This window comes from Cottoperca gobio, chromosome 17 (assembly GCF_900634415.1).
Source record: "Cottoperca gobio chromosome 17, fCotGob3.1, whole genome shotgun sequence".
In the NCBI taxonomy this organism is placed as follows: domain Eukaryota; kingdom Metazoa; phylum Chordata; class Actinopteri; order Perciformes; family Bovichtidae; genus Cottoperca; species Cottoperca gobio.
This window is the reverse complement of record NC_041371.1, coordinates 20,970,589-20,990,453: the sequence shown is the minus strand read 5'-3', so window position 1 is coordinate 20,990,453 and position 19,865 is coordinate 20,970,589. Positions and strand designations below refer to the sequence as shown.

Genomic DNA, 19,865 nt, shown 5'->3' with positions numbered 1-19,865 from the left:
AACACGCTCCACAGCCCGCAACAAAAGGGGCTCTGAAAACAACCTCTCAAAACTTTGACTGGCAGCCCGGCGGCTCGATCCTCCCTGATACTTTGCAGATTTAGAAAGATAGGAGTTAAGCTCAGCATCCACCTATCCCTTTGGTCCTCTTTTCTTTTCTTTGCCCAATTTGGGACATCTGCTCTGAGCCACATCACACACCCCCACTATATTTACTCAAAAGCCTAAAGTCTGTCTCTTCCTGCTCTTCTCTGTCCGTGGCCTTTCCCCTCCCCTCGTGGGGATTTGTCATTCAAACCGGGTTCAGGGACTCAAACCCCTCTATCTCATCAGCAAACATACAAATGCATAATCTTATCATTCTTTCAAACCCATTCACATGCATGCTAATGATCTCTGTTGGCCCCTCTTTTCACCAAGAGCTTACTGCTTTGCTTTGAAACACACCCTGGCAGTCAGACGTGGTCTTTGAGATGCTGCGTCAGGCTGTATGTTGCAATATTTTCACAGTGTACAATAAAGAATGTTACAGTGTTTCTCAAGTATTTTTGCTCCCTCATGGCAACATGTCTTGGTCTCCTAGTCGAACTCACACGCGCACACACACACACACACACACACACACACACACACACACTTCAGCTGTGAAATGTCACATCCTCACCCTGTCAGGATGAAGAACGGTTTGAGATTTTATGAAATAAGCCTATTTGCTTTCTCGCTGAGAGTTAGGTGAGAAGAATGACAGCACTCTCAAGTCTTGTGGGGTAAAGTAGAGCCAGCAGCCAATTAGCTTAGCTTAGCACAGAGACTGGACACTGGCTCCGTGCAGCAGTAACAATACCCTAAATCTACCAGCACCTCTAAAGCTCAACGGATACACGTTACAGCCCGTTAGTTGGATTTGTAAATGTAGACACCAGTGGTGGAAAGTACTCAAGTACTGTACTTTACTTGAAAGTAAGATGTGTAACATTTCTGCATTAAAATGTCTAAATGTCTATTTTCAAACCTAGAGAAATCTGTTGTTTTAATCAAGGCAGAGAACAGTGTTGGAGAAACACTGATTTGTATTGTGAAACTGCATTATTCAGTGTTTTACAGTTTTTAATCAGCGGGTCCGTTTGTTTTGGAGAGGAGGAGACCTCTGCGGATACTTTGGTTTGTGGTAAAAACCTCCTGAACTACTTCACTTCACAATATATGTGATCTGGATCTAGTCAACAAATACATTTGGATATATTGTTATCGGTCATAGGTACATAAAGTAAACCCCACTACACCAGCTGCAACACTGAAGTGATGAACATAAATGTATCAAACATCATAAAACCACAACATGATGTATATTATTCTGAAATGGGGCATTCGCATAATGAGAAAGTATTTTTTTATGCTCTTGCTTTTAGTGTGCTTACAGAAGTCAATGGGATTTTCTGAGATCTTCTGACTTCAGGATCGGTTCCTAGAAGTTGCGTCTTCTGCCACACGACCCCCTGTCATACGGCAAATTTGTCATTTTTACACTTCTGCTTCTATACGAAAGTGTCAAAACGATCAGATTCAGGCTGTCTCCCACCGTTTCCGGTCCTTGTGCAGACGGAAGCCATTTTTCTGATTTTGTCCGTCCTTCAAAATCAACAGGGCACTGACACCCGTTAATCAATGTCCGGGGCTTCAGAGGCCATTTAATGACCATTTAAACGGTGCAGAGATGGAGCCACAGTGCCTGGGGAAGCACAAAGTGCACTGTCATGCTAATCATCTGTCCCTGCGACACTGAAGGCTTTCATGAGGAAAGTGCTGGGACGTAAAGGCAAAATTAGGAGACATTATTTACGTGTATGTGCTTTTAAGGGTGTTTCTGCGTTGCAGCGTTAAATGTGAACAAATCATTTGAAGGGAAAATTGAGTATTTCTGTAATGACATGTTTTGCAGCTCCATATTTATACTTTTCATTATGATGTGATGCTGCAGCAAAGATTACAGTTGCATTTAGTAGCAGCTGCTTCGCTGAAATGTTCAAATATACTACTTGAAGACCAGGGTTAGGGATTATCTTTAACAAGATTACAATAATCTGGTTATAAAAAATGATAAATTAATCCATTAATTTGGATTAAAAAGAAGAAGAATGTTTCAGAACATGTGGCTGTATTTTGAATTATACAATTATTGTAAAATCATGGGAAACTGTACACCATCTTTAATTAGTGTCTGAATAGGAAAATGTAGTTAATGACTTCAGCGGGTAATATGATACATATATGAGTGCAGTTTTTAAAGTACATCTGCAGCAGTTCATGTTTTATGCCATGTGGAGTGCCAAAAGTGATCCTGCAGAGCTTGAGTTTCATGGAGATATGTATTCTTTATGTGTCCAATTCTGCTGCATGTTATCAATGATATGAATATGGATCAATACAATCTGCCACTTTGGGATTTATGCATATGAATCATTACAACATAGTGAACCTTAACGATAGATCAAATCTGATTCAAGTAAAAATAGAACATTTGTAGATAAGAAACTTATCCCTTGACTGTCATATATTAAATGCACCGTATCACATGTTCCAGCATAACTGCAGCTATCTTGTCTGTGTGCACTGTTTCCTTCATGTGCTGCCTTTCCACCATCACTCTGCTGTGAAGTATTTTAGAATATTCAATTAAAATATAGTCCATTTTACATAAAAAAATGATTGACTGAAAAGACTTTGATTTCCGTTTGTGCTTGCGGTGCAGAGATGCAGAAATCCCTCCACACTGAGCGTGCACAAGAGCCGGTCCTTTTAAAAGAGTGATATTTTTGTGTCACTCCTCACAGTTTCGGCTTAGTGCTGCATGCGCTTCACCATAAAGAGAGTAGTTTTCCATTGATGAGCCGGCACAGGCAGCTTCAGCACCAGCAGCAAATCACTACTCTGTTAAAAGGCCCTGATGCGTAGCAAACTCTCCTGCCAAGCCTCCTCGCTCCAAATCTGCCTGCTTGCAGACCCCCTGTAATTGGAGGCATTAAACTTGCTTTGGACAGGATAGCAAATGAGTGCTTTGAGCTTTGGAAGAGAACTGACTGGTGCATTCAGAGGGACTACACGAGTAGATGCAGCTAAATCTGACAAATCACTGCCAATCCTGCAGATCTGTGTGTGCAAGTTCAATGTGTGTTTTGTACTGTGCCTATGTGTCTATTCTGTCTGTGTCTTGGCTGGTGTTCGTGCATGATGTGTCCGTCCAGTATAACGGCTGAGCCGCTGTTAATCTCGCAGTAATCGTGGGGATCATTCTGGGGATGCAGGGATTTGACCATAACCCGCAGATTGTCTGATCACTGACGAGCAACCAGCATCCGTGAAGTAAAAACTGTCTGTCATCATGCCATCACTTCCTTCAGATTTCTCTCCACCAAGCACACTCATTAAAATGTCTGTAACAGTCTGTCGCAGCTGATTTCTCATCACTTAATGATCTGTAATAGGATAATGAGATATTTTCCTTTAGGTCCGCTGCCATTTTGCATCATCTTTAAGAGGCATCAGTGAAAAACATTGCATCCTGCTCTGCTGACATGGAGGGCTGCGAGTCTTTTCCTCTGGTGAGCAGCGAGCCAGAGCGGCCTGCGAAGCTGGAGACGCTTCAAATGTTTAATGGTAAACAGGATGCAAAATATCACTTTTGACATCGTGTCAGATCTCAGATGCAACGGTAAACACCAAGCAAACATATTTGAAACAGACTCCTCTTGCATTTCAGAGTTTTATTAAAAGCTGGGCCCATTTCAGAATGGAAAAATACAGCTTTTCACTGGAAGGCTTCCTCCTCAGCAGGCTTGCACGCATAATATTCTCCACCAAGGTCAAGCATTTCTACACTTCTTTCATCTTTTGTCTTGCATCGGCAGAAAGAGCAGATATGCCACTGAGAAGCATTTATCTTGGGCCCTATGACTTCCACGATGAGGAAAACATGGATGGAATTGTGGAATTTAATAGACTAATAAAAATGGAATCAACTCGACTGTAAAACGCAAAATATTGAGGAATTTGACAAAATCTTGATGCAATTTATTTAAAAAATGTGTGTTTTCCCTTCCTTCTTGAGCTATGTTATTTACAAGCATGCGGCTGTAAATGTTGGTGTTTCACCGAGCTCCTCCTGCACACACACTCACACATTCATGCTGAAAAGGCTGAAGTCATACAGAAAACGGGCTAGTTGCAACAAATGCATTTAAACATTTAGAAACAGACTATAGGCTCTGCGGGCGAGGGGCAATAATTGTGTAGTTCTGGTGGATATCCGGGCCAACACTTTCTTTTCCTTGCGCTGCTCATTGTTTACGGGGCGATGAGCAACTTGAGATACGAGAATGGAGTTGAAGTTGAGACAACAACGTCTCGACCGGATTGTTTGACAAGTAGCCAGTTTATAAACTCATTTTCAACTAATAAGTAGCTAAATCATCGTCAGACGATGGACGGTGGGTTTTGAGATTTTCATTTTCAGCCAATGGGTTCGACGGACCATTTACCTGCATGCAACCAAAGCCAGCTCAAACGTGATTGGTCAATACTACTCGGACTACAAACGGATACCAGAACGCATCCCGACCACCTACAATCTAAAGTATAGTGCAATACTTTGTTATACCACATTGACATTCATTAAATGTGGAATATTTACTTACTGAATTGTTAAAATTGTATTCATCCACCACACTGGTGACAAAATGTGCTTAAATTATAAAACACACTATTCAGAACATTTTAAACATAAAAAACATAATTTAGGGGGAAAACTGGAAAGAAATTTAAACAGATTTCATGGGGTTCTAAATTCATCTGGAGTCTGACTATAAAGCTTTGACACAAATGATAAATGCCACGCTTCGTGGGTCGCCCAGTGGAATCGCACTCAGTGGCTCGGTGTCTGCTTAAATTGCAGATTTCGATCCGTGTGCTTCACAAGACCTTTGTGTTGCCCGGGTGTGTGTACATCCTGTGAGAGCAGCAGACGTGATTAGAGAACATGCAGAGAACACAACATCAGCAGCCCTTCCCTTTGCAGCTGCTGTCGGAGCAGCGAGTCACAAACGGGTAAGGATGAACCCCCGAGCCCCCCGACAGAAGAGCTCCCTTTCAGTCAATAAAAACAGAAGGTGACAGCTTCACTCATCTGCACTGGCACGGAAAGAAACCCGGTTTGTGTCCTGGCTGGCAGATTAAAGCCAAACAACACTGACATTTGGTGAGAAGCCAGATTAACTTCGCCTCCTTGAAGCCTCTCCAGCAGCGACAGAGACTGAAATCCCCCAGAATAGTCCTGTGGTCTTGCTAATTGTCGAGCTGCGTGGCCCGGCCTTTGATTAATATTATAACACAATGAGTCTACCCAAAACTGCTGTGATATTCTGACTGAGGAGGTAAAACACACTTGCTATTCCCTCTTTTCATCCCGCGGCCGGATAAGAGGAGACCTGGAACTTCAGCCTGGTGAACCCGGCGAGAAATCAAAGAGAATACCAGAGATCCATTTAATAATTTATTTGCATATGATTATCGTAAAAATACTGAAAGAGAAATGCTTATTTTCGTTCTAGTTTTCTGGCTTTTTATTTTTTTTACAATCTAATACACCTTTAATTGCACAGGAAAACGTCTGCCCTAACAGACACACATTTTCTTCTTTCTTTGTGACATATAGTTTCAGATATGTAATGACCATTTAAACTGCAATTTCTCCACGTGTTTGCTCCCCAACAATAAACAAACAAGCATATAAACGAGGGTCATAGAGAGGCCAGAATCAGGCCAGATGGTTGTAAATGCTGAGCTGACTGGTCTAATAGAAATATAGTATTATATACAGGCAGTTGTTTTAGATAGGAACTGCACTGACAGCTGGCGTGCTGCAGAAAACACATGTCAGGAGAAATAAACCAATGAGTGTTTTGTTCAACATTAGTGTTAAGGTCAGGTCATTATTAAGGTCACCAAGCTATCATCTGGATATTGACCTTTTTAATTCCAACTGATCTGCAACACATTCGCAACAAGTAAAATATACAACACAGCACGACCACGGGCGCTTTTTTCTGTCTGAGCAGAACATTTCACTTCTTAATTCACTCATTCATGTCTGTCTGGTTTGTTAATGAAAAAACAAGCATTGTAATAAAAAAGTTAAGCCCCGGTGCTTGTAAAAAAAACCACAATAAAACACCTCTTTGCAATAATAACTTAGCATTCAAAACAATGCGTATATGAATCAAATGAGATTAAGAAAACAGGGACGTTAAAGTCCAAACAGCAAAAATGCCACCAAAGCAACAGCTAGCGTGGAACTTATTTGTACTTTTCTCATGAAGAAGTTTCCACTTTGGCATGCACATGACGTGTCCCGCACAGTGTCAGTTACTCTCCTCGCGCAGAGAGGCGGTGTGAAGACTCGGATGCTTTGTACAGATATGCAACACGTATATCTCCCCAGTACATGTGGAAGACAGTATTTAAGAGGAAGCAGATGAAAAGTCTTTTTTTCTTGTTTCCCAAAATAAAAATAAAGTAAATAAAAAAAATCAGGTTGGGTTTTAAAAAGAAAAGAAAAGGATTGAAAATTGGATTGAAGGTGTACAGACGTCGAAGAGTTCGCTTTAAGCAAACGTTTGCTTCCTCTTGGCTCCGTCGTATCATCTGAATCTTATCATCTGTGTGAGCTCTCTGCTCCTCAGTCTGAGCGGGAAGAGAAGGAAACACTGATTCCCAACCAGCAGAAAAACACATGCAGACATGCAAACACAACCTGAGAGGGGCAATAGGAAGTTTGGCTTTATGTCAACAAAGTGTCAAGTAATGAACACACACACTGCAATGGACAGTTCTCTTAAAAGGGACAATAAATCTCCAGTCGGAAAGAAATCTCCAAAACGGTCCTCTTTCTCTCTCTGTCGCCGGACCGTCCTTCTTTTATCTTCTTCTTTTTATTTTACATCAGACTCTTCACTTCAGAGTTTCTAGGTAGTTTTGCATTCGTTCTGTGTCCTCCGCTTCAGCAGCAGCTCACACTCTGATGGGGAGAGTTTGGCTCATCTGTTGCCGAACGATTTCCTGACTGCTGTCCGGACTCTTCCTGTTGTGTCCCGGGAGTGTCCCTCCGAGCCGCAGCAGGTCCCTGCCAACACAGAGCAACAGGTTCACTTCACTTAGAACAAAAGATACGGCTCATTATTACTCTGCTAAGTGCTCTCATCGAAGGTAGATAAAGGTCTAATCCATCTTCGTGTGGAATAGTATATAGCCTACACCTAAGACCTCATGGTTAAAGACAATAAAAAAAGATCTGCTGATCTGATGCTGGCTTTGTCTGCCATAAAAAAAATATGCCAAGCCAAATCTACTCATCAAATTTCCACTTTTAATAATAAAAGTTCAACATATTTTTAAGCTATCTTGGGAAAAGCGCTGCAGCGTCCGTGTGTCCTTTGTTGTTCGGCCAGCGTCCTTGTTTTGAAGGCCCTCTTGGCTGGAGATACTCCACGGATAAGGCTGTGTCTCATATCCTCTCAGTCCTGACGTTATCTGCCCCAACATCACCAGCAGCCAATGGCAGGTGAGCGGGAGCGAGCGCTCAGACGCACACGCAAACACGGGAGACGCTCTCTAACTCATGCTCCAATAACACAACCCCTTCTCTCTCCTCCTCTTCCTCCGTCTCTCTCTGTTGCTGTTGCACACAGATGAGGCCATAAATTAATCACTGGCATGTCATCTGCGCACAGCGACACGTAGCATAACACACACACACGCACACACACGAGCATCTCCCTTTCCTACTCGCCCATCACAGCATTGGGCGCGCCCTCCCCTGATGCATTAAAAAGCTCATTAGCAACCTAATTAAACGCATTCCTCTGTTTTAGCTTCTCCTCAATCTCCCTTATTACTCACACTTCATCACCTTCTGCTTTTCCACATCAGCAGCTCTGGCTGCTGTCTGTCCTATCACCTACATTTCAGCATCCAGCCAAGTATAGGGGGAATTAAACCGAGGTCAGCCATTACATTTCCACACACAATTAGCTTCACTGAGCCCAAATCCTGGCAGAGGAATCGTCCTAGGGGCTCTGTGTTGAAGTGAAGCTGTGAGCCAAGGAGCTGGCACAAGAACCTGATACTGTATGTATGAATTCTGCCTTTTGTGCCCATCGGAAACAGGAAACTATGGCATAGTCAGAGTTGAGGATGTGTGCTTGATTCATTATACATCTCAACAGAGCTGAGGATCTTGCATCTGAAACCAGCACTAATCACACTGTTGACTGGAAGCCAGGCCAACAAAATTCAGAACAAACACGTCAGTAAAAAATAGCTGGGACGTTTGGAGCCACTGCGCTGAAAACAAAAGTTGAAAACAACTTGTCAACGTGCGGACGACTACCTATGAATAAGTCAACTTCTACACTTCCAAGGGAAGCGTCGGAGAACAAGAGGAAGACGTCTGTCTGGCAAGAAAAACATTCAGCTCAAAGAAATATCCTCACAAATCAACCAAAAGCATAAAACAAAAGTAACCCAACAAGCACAAACCTTGGTGTGCCTCTCTTTAGGCCAGTGATATATTTATATATTTAATGCAACATCTTATTCCAACCACCCAGAGGCACCAGGAAGAGTCTTCATCCTGCACTTCACAGCCATCATATTCAATACAGGGGACAATTTCACACAAGGTGACAGAGAATTGCATCACCCCTTTTTTTGTGTTTGCGCTATTCAGCTGTTATTGTGGAAAAACCTCAAAAGCATAAAGTGCCCATATGGAAAGCCGGGCAGAATAATGCATATGTTTTCAACAAAGGGAGCAGCTGTCAAGTCAGCCAACAGCAACAACAAACTACACAACCAGCATTACAGACTTTATGATCAAAGTCCCTGCAAATCTGAACATTTCTCGAACTGTTGTTGCTGTTGTCAACTAAGATTCTTCAGAATGGTCAGGAGTTGCAAATGCACATCCATTAGGTACAAGCCTCTAGACACAGCCTGTAGGCCAGGTGAGGTTGTTTTGCTGCAGCTGTTTAGAAAGTAAATTCAGCAAGTTGGTCTGAAAGGTTGCTATATCTCACAGCAAACTTGCCAAGGTGGCAACGGTTAAGTGCTTTGCTGTTCCTAAAAAGGCTGAGATACAACACTTCTCCAAAAGGAAACACTTTGACACTTCTCTCCATTCACTTCAATGAAACAAAAGCAGTTTGAGAACAATGCAAATGGATAAACTGTGGCATGAATTTTATTGAAGAAAAGCGTATGAGATAGCTACCTCTGTTCCTGCATATGGACTCACCCTGAGTAGGTGCTGGTCACCACCTTGAGGCTGGCAGCGTTGCGGAGCAGCTTGTCCAGGGTGCTGACGATGCGGGAGAACTTGGGCCTCAGGTTTCTCTCCTTCATCCAGCACTCGAGCATCAGCTGGTGCAGCACCATGGGGCAGTCCATGGGCGGGGGCAGCCGATAGTCTTGCTCTACTGCTGTCATCACCTGAGGGAAAGGAAGTCATTCTTAAAAGTCCCTGTGAGGCTTTACTGAGGCACAGCAGTAAATGCTAACATGCTCACAATGACATTAGTGTTATCACGCTGATGTTTACTGTGTTCATTATCTTAGGTTAGCCTGTTAGCATGCCGACATTTGCTATTTGCGATCTGATACTAAAGGAAAGTTACGGAATCACCATAGTTAAAACAGTTGAACTTGGTTGGAGCTTAAATATCAACCAAAGTGGTCAACATTGCTTCCATAGAGCAGCTAGCATGGCTAGCATGTGAAGATGTTTGTGTAAACATATAACTTCACCTTTAAACACACATTATGTCATTTACTGCCTTTAGGGGTCCCTTAAACAAAACAACAACAAAAGACGGAGTTTGGTGGGGTCGGGTGGGGTCGGGTGGGGTCATGGGAGTAAATCATTGCAGTCGTTCAGGAGGTTTTTATCAGGAGCAGAAATATCATTAAAACTAGAAGAAAACAACTGAACAAAAAATCAGGGTTTCCCTGGTGGAGAGGCTACGAGCTAAAGGCTAACGTTTGCTCAGCTTGTTTCTCTTACTTAATAACTTAGTAACTTAATAACTTATTAACTTAAGATACAGACGTCCGATTAAAATAAAATAAAAGTTAAAAAAGACCAAGATCTAAAAAGTGTATTGTGAAAATGTGGCTTAAAACTGGATAAAAAGTACATTTATGAAGCAGATGAACAGGGGGGGTACGTGGCCATTACAAGTGACCAAATATAATGGTAATCAATTACCTTGATTAAAATGACAGATTTCTCTAGGTTTGAAAACGGTTGCCAATATTTGGGATAATGTAAGTAAACACAATTTTATCAAAATATATAACATAGGTCTAGTCATGTTTAGACATTGAAAGGGTGAAATATTATATATTAAACCTAAAGCAACTTAAAGTGCAAAATATCGTCCCAGAATAGGATTTAACGTGGTGCTTTTACAAAGTGTTAATTTTTGTGTCTGACTCATTTGTGTCCTGCTCACTCTGTTAGTTAGTGTGGTGGAAGAAAGATGCCCAGTTACTGCAGTATGTCCTACATTAGACATTAGACACTGTTCAGCTCATGCTGTCACACATTCCAATCTCCCTTCAGCATCTTTGTAAAACTCTAAAAACAATATTCTTAAGTATTCTCAAAGTTGTCACTTCAAAACTGGCATGATTGGTAGAAGAGACAATAAGTGGGGGATGAAAATGTTGGCTCATTGATTTGATTTCGCCTAGCAACGGCAATTCCCTCCATAAGCTCTGCATGGGTTTTAACTCCCCACAACAATAAAAAAAAATGCCATTTGGGAACAATAAAACATTTCTGCTGCACCCCTCTTCCTGCTGCTTGTCCTTTGATTTTTATGTTGTGCTTCTAGACGGCGAGTACCTCTGTTTATATCTCGCATTTGTTGACTCTGTTGCTTATTGAGCGATGACTGTGGCACAAAGGCTATTGGGAACAATAGAGGGCTTCTACTTTGAAGCTTTCATTACATGACTGCATGTGGGTTTTGTTATGAAAGTCATACATACATTACTGGCGTTTTTACATTCCGGCTCCTTTTTTTTTTTTTTGCTTTATTGCTATCAGCATTACAACTCTCTTTTTGAAGCACAATACAGAGTTATTCCTCTGAGAATAAACAACGTCTGTGCAGTGCAGATAGCCTACAGGTAACAACGCCCGTAAAAAAAAAAAAGGAGAAAAAAAAGGATTTTGCTGAGTTCTCCTTTGTGTGTGTGTGAGGGAGGCTTTGCAGTATGGATTTGTAGAGGGTAGGCATGCTAGGGCTGTAAATAAGGTGCTATAAAAACTAGAACACAGACACACAGCTGCACCAGCATCTGCAATGAGGAGATAAAGACAGCAGAGCAGGCCCAGGTCCAACATGTCACGCTGGAAATTAGAGAAACTCTCAGCCGGCCCTCAACTTAAACATAAAACCCCCTGAATATTCATTAAGTCTACAGACAGTGTGTGAAATACAGCGGCTCTCAGGGGGTGATTGACACTCGAGACCCGCTGAAAGCCTCAACAGCAAAGTTTTGGGGGGCCTCTGGCTATTTGGCAGCGTGTCTATAGATGTACGTTTGTATCATGACACTGTCAGGCTAACTCACATCCTGGTTGCTCATGTCCCAGTATGGCCTCTCTCCGTAGGACACCACCTCCCACATGACGATGCCGTAACTCCACACGTCACTGGCAGAGGTGAACTTCCTGAAGGCGATGGCCTCTGGTGCCGTCCACCGGATGGGGATCTTCCCTCCCTACACACAAACACACACACACAGAGGGGGATGGTATTAACCATAGAAGAGAGACATTGTGAAGCTCAGAGTGAGTGGTGCTGGCGGTCGCCATCTTGGCAGTGACGACACAACCGAGTACAAAAATGGGCAAAGAGGTGGATCGTCGGAGGAGTTGAGGCGGGCCACAGCAGAGCAGACAGCTAGCGACCTGTGACGGCAGCCACCTGTCACTCAAAGTGGCCACGCCCTTAATTATTATAATTATGATCCAAACTGTTTTTTTGTACCAGAATTTAAACATGTTTATTTCTGCTGTAAAGGGTGTAAATCTATTTGTATCTCACATTTCAAAAAAGCATTTATTCAAGATAAACTTGTTTAAAGAAACACTCCGCGACTTCAAGTTCAAGTTATACAAAACATTTAAATGCTGCTTGTTACATGAGTACACTTTGTGGACTCAAGCTAGTTGCCTTTTCATTCCTCAGAAACTTAAAAAAAACTAATTGTAGAAAAGAAATCACATGTAAAACTGCTATTTTATGTGCGTTTACAAATCACAGGATAATGCTTAACAGAGCTTTGACTTGGATTACTGTCCACCAGCAACAACATCTAGCTGCTATTCTAAGAAAATACCTTTAAATAAAAAACGTTTTGGTTTTTAAAGCTGTGACTCAATTCAGAATCTTAGAAGATAAAAATCTCGATTCATCCACGAGTGGATTTCCCCCCCACCCCTGGTATCAACCCCCTTGGAGACACTACAGTCTTTAAACAACACACATGCAGGAGCAAATGCGTATTTCACAGACGGCCTTGCACGCTAACGCAAATATTGTCACACATGAACAGTCACACGTGAAACAAGTAAAGTGGATCAAATGAATAAGCTCAATTAAACACGCAAAGAGTGCACAAACACGAGAGGAAGCACACATGATACTGACCAGGGAGCTTGTGTAAGTGGGGTCAGCGGAAGTGTCGTCCAGAAAGCGTGACAGGCCAAAATCGGACACCTTGCAGACCAAGTTGCTGTTGACCAGAATATTTCGTGCGGCGAGGTCTCGGTGAACGTAGTTCATGTCTGACAGGTACTTCATCCCTGCAGCGATGCCACGCAGCATCCCGACCAGCTGAGTCATCGTGAAGCGCCCGTCGTTCAGCTACAAAAACACAGCGGGAGATAGAGCAAAGAGGCGGTTAATGAACAAGGAGGAAAGAAATGAAAAATGAGAACAAGGATGTGTTGAATGTGGACGATAGGGAGGAGTAGGGGAGATAAGGAGGAGGAGAAAGCACCAGAGAGCCAATCAGTCACTGAGGCCACATAAACATGACATCCGTCATAATGCTTCACGGCTGCTCCTGACAGTCCCTGACAGCTGACCTTTTCACGCACACTGTCCAATTAGCTGATTAATTACACCCTTTACTGTCCTACTAAACCCATCAAGGGCTTTATATTGACTCCACACAAAAACTAAACGGGGAGCTGCAAAGCTGGAATCAAAACCAGACAACTGCAGGTTTTATTTCTTCCATTCTGCAACTGACTGGCAAACTAGTTGCCGGTACAGGCAGGGCACGGCTGTTAACACAAAGCTTTGTTTGCGTTTTTATACTACATTAAAGCGAAATCATCCCGTCAAATGAATTAAAATGGCATGTCGTTCAAAGCTTATTTTCCTCATTTGAAAGTCCCTGATTTGCAGGATTTTGCCCTTTTATGTTAACATTTGAGAAGCATGAAACAAATCTGAGATTAGGGCTTTCAGGGTTTAATTTACAATTCTCCACGTGTGTGAAGCGTGACACAGTGGGATAAACTCCAGATCGTAATAAATCAGCACTCCAGCCTGCGAAGGCTCATGAAAGCCTGACGTGTGAATTGAAACCAATCCAATCGAATGTCAATACACAATTATCTGATATTAATAAAAGATGGATGGAGCTGAAACTACGATGTGAGGTTTTCTTTCATGACCTGAATATTTAATAAAAGATCAATTTTCGACATAATCAATCCCTTCTCTGACTCCACGAAGAGAAGCACAGAACGCAAGACGTGACAGGACGAAAGCACGGACATTCTGCTTTGTAGTAGGCACAGTCCAATAAAGGCTGACAGCAAAACAAGCCGCAATGGATGGATGTGTTAACAGCCATAATTCATAGCAGGCCTTCAAAGCCACGGCGCTGTGTACGCGCGTGTGTGTGTGTGTGTGTGTGTGTGGTGTGTGTGTGATTTCTGTATATCTGTAATGCATCTACATGTGCATATGTCGTGTCTGTGGAAGTGTGTCCATGTCTCTGGGGAGCAGCAGTATCGAGTGCTTCACACACACATGGACAGTGTGTGCATGTGTGTGTGTGAGTTAACTCTATAGGGTCCTTGTCATAGCCGAACTCAAGAGTTCCTCTGAGTCACAGGCGGTGTGAAACTGCCGGGAGCGGGGGTGAGGACAGCACAGGCCGTGGAGTCTTTTGTGTTATTTGTGGGACAGCTGACTGAGAGGAGTGGGTGAGAAGGAGGAAAGAGGCTCAGGCTGGACTCTCAGAAGTATTTTCTGACATCTCATAAACAAAATGATTGATTACTGGAGAAAACAATTGGCAGATTAACTGAACATTAAATGAAAGGTTGCAGCTATTTCAAATTGCTTTCTTTCTCAGTCTGAGCAACAATTCTAAACAGCACATTGACACATTGAGGCAATTGGTAGCAGCAAAGGTATGTTGTGGTTTGTAAACACAACATTTGAAGATGGCCCCTCCTCCCCGGCTCAACTAGGGTTGCGTTGCTCGCCAGCAGGTGGAAGACCAGGACTACAGAGGGCTAATTTTGCTATTTTATATCATGTGTATTTATTAATTTGCACTGTCCCTTCTCCAACAAACTAAGCTAAAAGAAATCCAGATTCACTATCGTTTTGGAACGAGCTTTCGTTGTGCCTAGCTATATTTACGATTTGTCAGCGATGTGTCCTACATTTCGTAGCTTCCTCTTGACTTACGATCTGGAACCTGGTCGCTATGTTTTTATAGTTAATATTAGTTATAAGTTACATGAACAAAAGGATTTTTGCTAAAACACATGTTTATATTCCTTAAATTATGCACCCACTACAAGATATATAAGAAAAATATAATTATCAAATAATATAATATTATTATCAAATAATAATAATCACTATTATTCAGATGAATCGATTAATCATTGCCCCTTTATTGTCGGAAAAAAAGTGGAAAATTCACTTCAAGATTTTACCACAAAGCTACTTTTTTAAAATTGTTTTGTTTAACCATCAGACACAAAGCTTGTGTGGTTGTGCAATCAATCGATGAATCCTTGGTCTGTGACGTTTCTAAATTCTAGATAGTTGTCACTGAGATTTATGTTGATAGAAACAGGTATTGAACCATTTTTTTGTATTAGCTGGAATGTGTCCGTAAAGAAGTATTGACGACTGTCAGTAATCGATTCATCAACTTTTCTGCTTTAATCATATATTCAAATAATTATTTTGTTAATTATTTTATTAAAGTTCTTGTACGGCAGTTTTAACAATCTTTTATAATAAAACTCTTGTATAGGTAATAATATCAGGGCTGCAACTAACGGTTATTTTCTAGTTAAATCAAAAAATCTTTGAGTTTCTAGAAAAGCGCTATACAAATCTAATGTATTATTATTATTATTATTATTATTATTAATAATAATAATAATAATTGTTTGGTCTCTAAAATATAAGAAAATAGTTAAATTCTCCATCGCAGTTTCTCTAAATGCAAGGTGATCTCTTTAAGTGTCTTATTTTTTCTGTCTAAACCCAAAGATATTCACTTTCATATATATATATATATATATATATATATATATATATATATATATATATATATGAAACAGAGATGTCACGGCTCTAACTAGTATCAAAAATATCAAACAATATACCAAGCCCTGGTTGTTTAGGTTTTGGGCCTTTTTGTGCCCAGACAGGAAACAATGTCAAGGCTCATCAATATCATCGATTCATCATCTATGCAAACAAGTAGCAGTATATCACTTTAAGATAAACTGCTTTTTAAGAGCAGCAGTGTTGCATCGATTCACCGGCAGCATTAAGTATCCAGCCTAACTGTTACAGTAAGTGGACTTTCTCACAGTGCAGCCATGCAGGAAAACACATTTTATTGAACGTAAATGACATGTAATAGCCCCACGCAGCTTTAAATGTACTGTGTGACACTGTGTGGCGGTGGTCTGAAAACTCTGATCAGTAATGTATTCTGTATTGTACAAAGACTCCAATACACTGAAGCAAACGCATCCAAAGGTCTGCTGTGTGACAGTTTTCCACCAGGAGTTTGTGCATAGAAAGCCTGTCAGCATCAGTCAGTCACGTCAAGCAGAGACACTATGCCTGTCTCCAGGCGTTATATTGCACATTTAATCTCTATCAGTCAGCAAGTAAGCGCCTCAGGGTGTTTAACAGAGAGTAAAACATTCCGATAACCCAGAGGTGTCGTGAGTGACTTTCTGTGTGTGTGTGTTCTTCTCAGCTTTGATGCAAACACAAAGTAATCTCCTCTGTCGGAGGTGTTGGGGCGACGCGCACCTCCTGCCATGCTTACCCTGAGGAAGGAGTCGAGCGCTCCGTTCTCCATGAATTCTGTGATGATGAGGACGGGGCAGCTTCGCGTCAGCACGCCCTCCAGCCGGATCACGTTGGGGTGGTCGAACTGGCCCATGATTGAGGCCTCGCCGAGGAAGTCCCGCCTCTGGCGCTCAGTGTAGCCCGCTTTCAGCGTCTTAATCGCCACAACCATTTCCCTTCGACCGGCCTGTTTGAGACGTCCACGGCACACCTCGCCGAATTCACCTGGGTTGAGAGAACAAGGTGGGGGGGAGGGAAGGAAGGGGGGAGGGTGATGGGGTGAGAGGGGTTGAGTGAGCGTAGGAAAGAAGAGGAGGGGTGGACGGAAAGAGGAAGTTGGGGAAAGTGCAGGGGGAGGGAACGTTACTGGTCGGATTCGGGAGTGAAGGAGCTGATTTTGAAAAAGTTGAGGGTCGGCTTCAACTGTGGGAGAGGATTAGAAAAGAGAAGAGGAGAAACCGGGAGGACCGGGGTCAAAGATGTTGGGGAGAGAGGGAGTGACCCATATCGATTGAGTGTGCAACCTGGGAGCGGTGGAGGGAGACAGAGGACGGGCGAGGAACTTGGGGGTTTTGCATTTGGTGTCTTTGAGTGTTTACGAGGGAGAGAGAAAGAGAAAGAAAGAAAGTAAAAAGGGAGGAAGGTTGAACGAGCTGGAGCAGACTGTCATTTGAGGTGAAGTTAGGACACAACATGCTGCTGGAGAGAAAGAAAAGAATCACGGACTAGAGGGGGAAGAGCTGCAGAAAGACTTTTACTTCAATGCTTCCCACCAGCAGCTCTTATGCACTCTGTGTGAATCCTAACCCTTCTCTGCCAGAGAGGACTCTCTTACAGAACAGACCTCAGGGCTTGATGGCACACTCCTGTTCAAATAAATGATTTATAAACCTGAAACCTTTCTCCGTCCTCTTGGACAAAAACAACGGCGTGGTTGTACCTGCACCGATGACTTCTTCTATTTTCACGCAGGAGATGTCTATCTCTTTGGCAAACTCATGGATAGCGTCGTTGGGGTCTTCGTAGGTGAAAGGGTCGATGTACACTTTCACCCCCGGAGAAACTGAGAGGGAAAAATCACAGGAAAGTCAGCATGCAGTCATACCTGCCTGGATTATATAGCTGAAATCAATGTCACAATGTTAATAAGAAAAGTTATTATATCATAGATAGATATGGCAAATGTCTAAAATAAATATATAAAACAATCAGATTTGACACAAATTAGAATATTTTATGGTATCAGGACGTATAGGTGATGTCTTCAAATGTCTTGCTTTGTCAGTCCATAACCCAACGATATTCACTTGAGTATGATATAAAGAACTATTATCAAAGTAGTCGGCAAAAGTACTTTTACTAAACCAGTAGTCAATTAATTGCTGCAGCCCTTTTTTGTTTGCTTATTTGCTTTCCTGCTGAGTTAGATTACAGGACTGATGTCACTCTCATGTCTAGACAACATACTGTATCTTATAAAGTCCACATATACAAAGGACTATCGTGACAAACATCAGGAGGACAACATGGTCCGGACTTCCTCTGAGCAAATAGGGAAATGCTTCTGACTCAATCAGATGATTGGATAATTGATTGAATCAGTTGGTTAACTGTACTGGCACGACCAAAGGAGCACGGAGGAGATAGTTCCCAAGCTGAACACATAAACTCACTGTATTGCTGCAGTTTCTCAGTGTACTCCAGCTCCGAGCCGCTGCGCTGCTTCCTGTAAACAAGCACCACATAAACAAAAGTCTCATTTACATAATCAGCCTTGACCCTCTCCAGGAACAGCGAATGAATCTAATATCTAACTTGACTATCAGATGAAACCACAGACTGCAGGGAAAAACCTCGCAGGAACACTCGGTTTCTTTCTCTTGCAGAGCTGCCTTTTGAGGCTAAAGAGTGAGCACACACCCTTTGAAAGCATGTTAAAATTTAATGAGTCTCTTTGTTCAGACTCTAACAAAATGAAACATGTAGTGCAGGCCGTCAGTAATAGAAAATCAAACACTTACTTAAGGCAGACCACAGCGATAACCACCAAGGCAACAATGACCACCAGACCCGCGGAGGCCGAGCCGATGATGAGAGGCAGCTGGTCCTGAACCGACTTCTGAGGGTCACCTGGAGCAAGTAACACACACAGACACAAAGTAAATAACAGCAGACTTAAAAGATTAAAGGGTGGCCTGTACTGCAACTGTAATGGCTACCAATTAAGGAGGCCATAAAAACTACTAAGCTTGAACCCTTTAGAAAACTGTAGCAGCAGATCATCAAGAACAGACTGTTAAGGGCCCTCCACACCAAGAAGGATAACTATAACAGAACAAATAACTATCCACTGAAGTGGAATGCCGAGTCCAAACCACAACTATAACGTCAACGACAGTGGTGAAACATATAGTTGGGAACACAGCAGTAACAGGTTATCAATACCCATTTTGGGGGTTTGACACGGAGCACGTAGCGCGGGCTTGGCTGATCGTTTATCAGTGTGGATGCTCACATCGTAATATTTACGCCTCATATCCACAAAGTTTTGTTTTGCGTCCAAATTCCATATAGTATATGGATTACGCCCCCTACTGCTCAACCCATGAAAAGTAATCTCTTTACGGTTTGATAAAAACGCTACCACAGAGAAGAAAAGAAAAGTTGATTTTGTGGGGTTTTTAGCCGTCCTGTGTTTTGGGAAATATTCACTTAAAAGACGTATGACCCAGTTTGACACCAATGTTAGCTAAATAGGAAGTTGTTAATTTTATTAATCAATCAACATAGTCAAGCAACTGAAATTAATATTATAGCCTGTTGGCTAATTTGCTAATTCCACAGGAAGTTAGCATTTTCCGAAATCTGTCGCCAAAAAATGAAAGGATGAGTTTCGTAAATGCATCGGAGATCACAGAGGTTCCCACAGGCACGAATTAACTTACGGTTGACTCCGTACATACACAGTGCTATGTGGAAAACAATGTGGGAAAAAAAGGTATTATAGTTATCATCATAGTTAGCATTCTTAGTGTGGACGGCTCTTCGCGAAGGAGAGAGGTTGTCCGTACTGTGAAGGCTTGTGCTGAAGTCCATGGGGTTGCTGTAGCGTCCGTATCCGGCAACAGTGCGAGCTCTGACCTGCACTACGTAGGGCGAGGCGGCCCTCAGCCCCTCCACCTTGGCTGAGCTGTGCTGGGATGTCACAGTGTGGGACATCGCTTGGCCCTGAAGTCAAACAAAGGACCATTAAAGCAGCAGTCAGTTGTTTCAGATGGCTCATTTGTGAAGAACAATATGTTGGTGTTTAGTTAGCATTATAAACACTTACTATTTAACTTTTGAAAAGAAGAGATAACATAATGTTCATCTTACAAATTGAAA

General features: G+C 42.2%; 1 protein-coding gene across 1 annotated transcript in view; it reads right to left on the bottom strand.

Moving 5' to 3' along the window:
• Positions 1–5,532: 5,532 nt before the first annotated feature.
• The window catches only part of ephb3a (eph receptor B3a), a 33,647-nt gene continuing 19,314 nt past the window's right edge, over positions 5,533–19,865 (bottom strand). The window contains 9 exon segments of the mRNA XM_029453205.1: positions 5,533–7,174; positions 9,347–9,540; positions 11,692–11,841; positions 12,774–12,989; positions 16,459–16,706; positions 17,422–17,544; positions 18,155–18,207; positions 18,503–18,611; positions 19,553–19,709. Coding sequence (XP_029309065.1) covers positions 7,063–7,174; positions 9,347–9,540; positions 11,692–11,841; positions 12,774–12,989; positions 16,459–16,706; positions 17,422–17,544; positions 18,155–18,207; positions 18,503–18,611; positions 19,553–19,709 — 1,362 coding nt within the window. The 3' untranslated portion in view covers positions 5,533–7,062.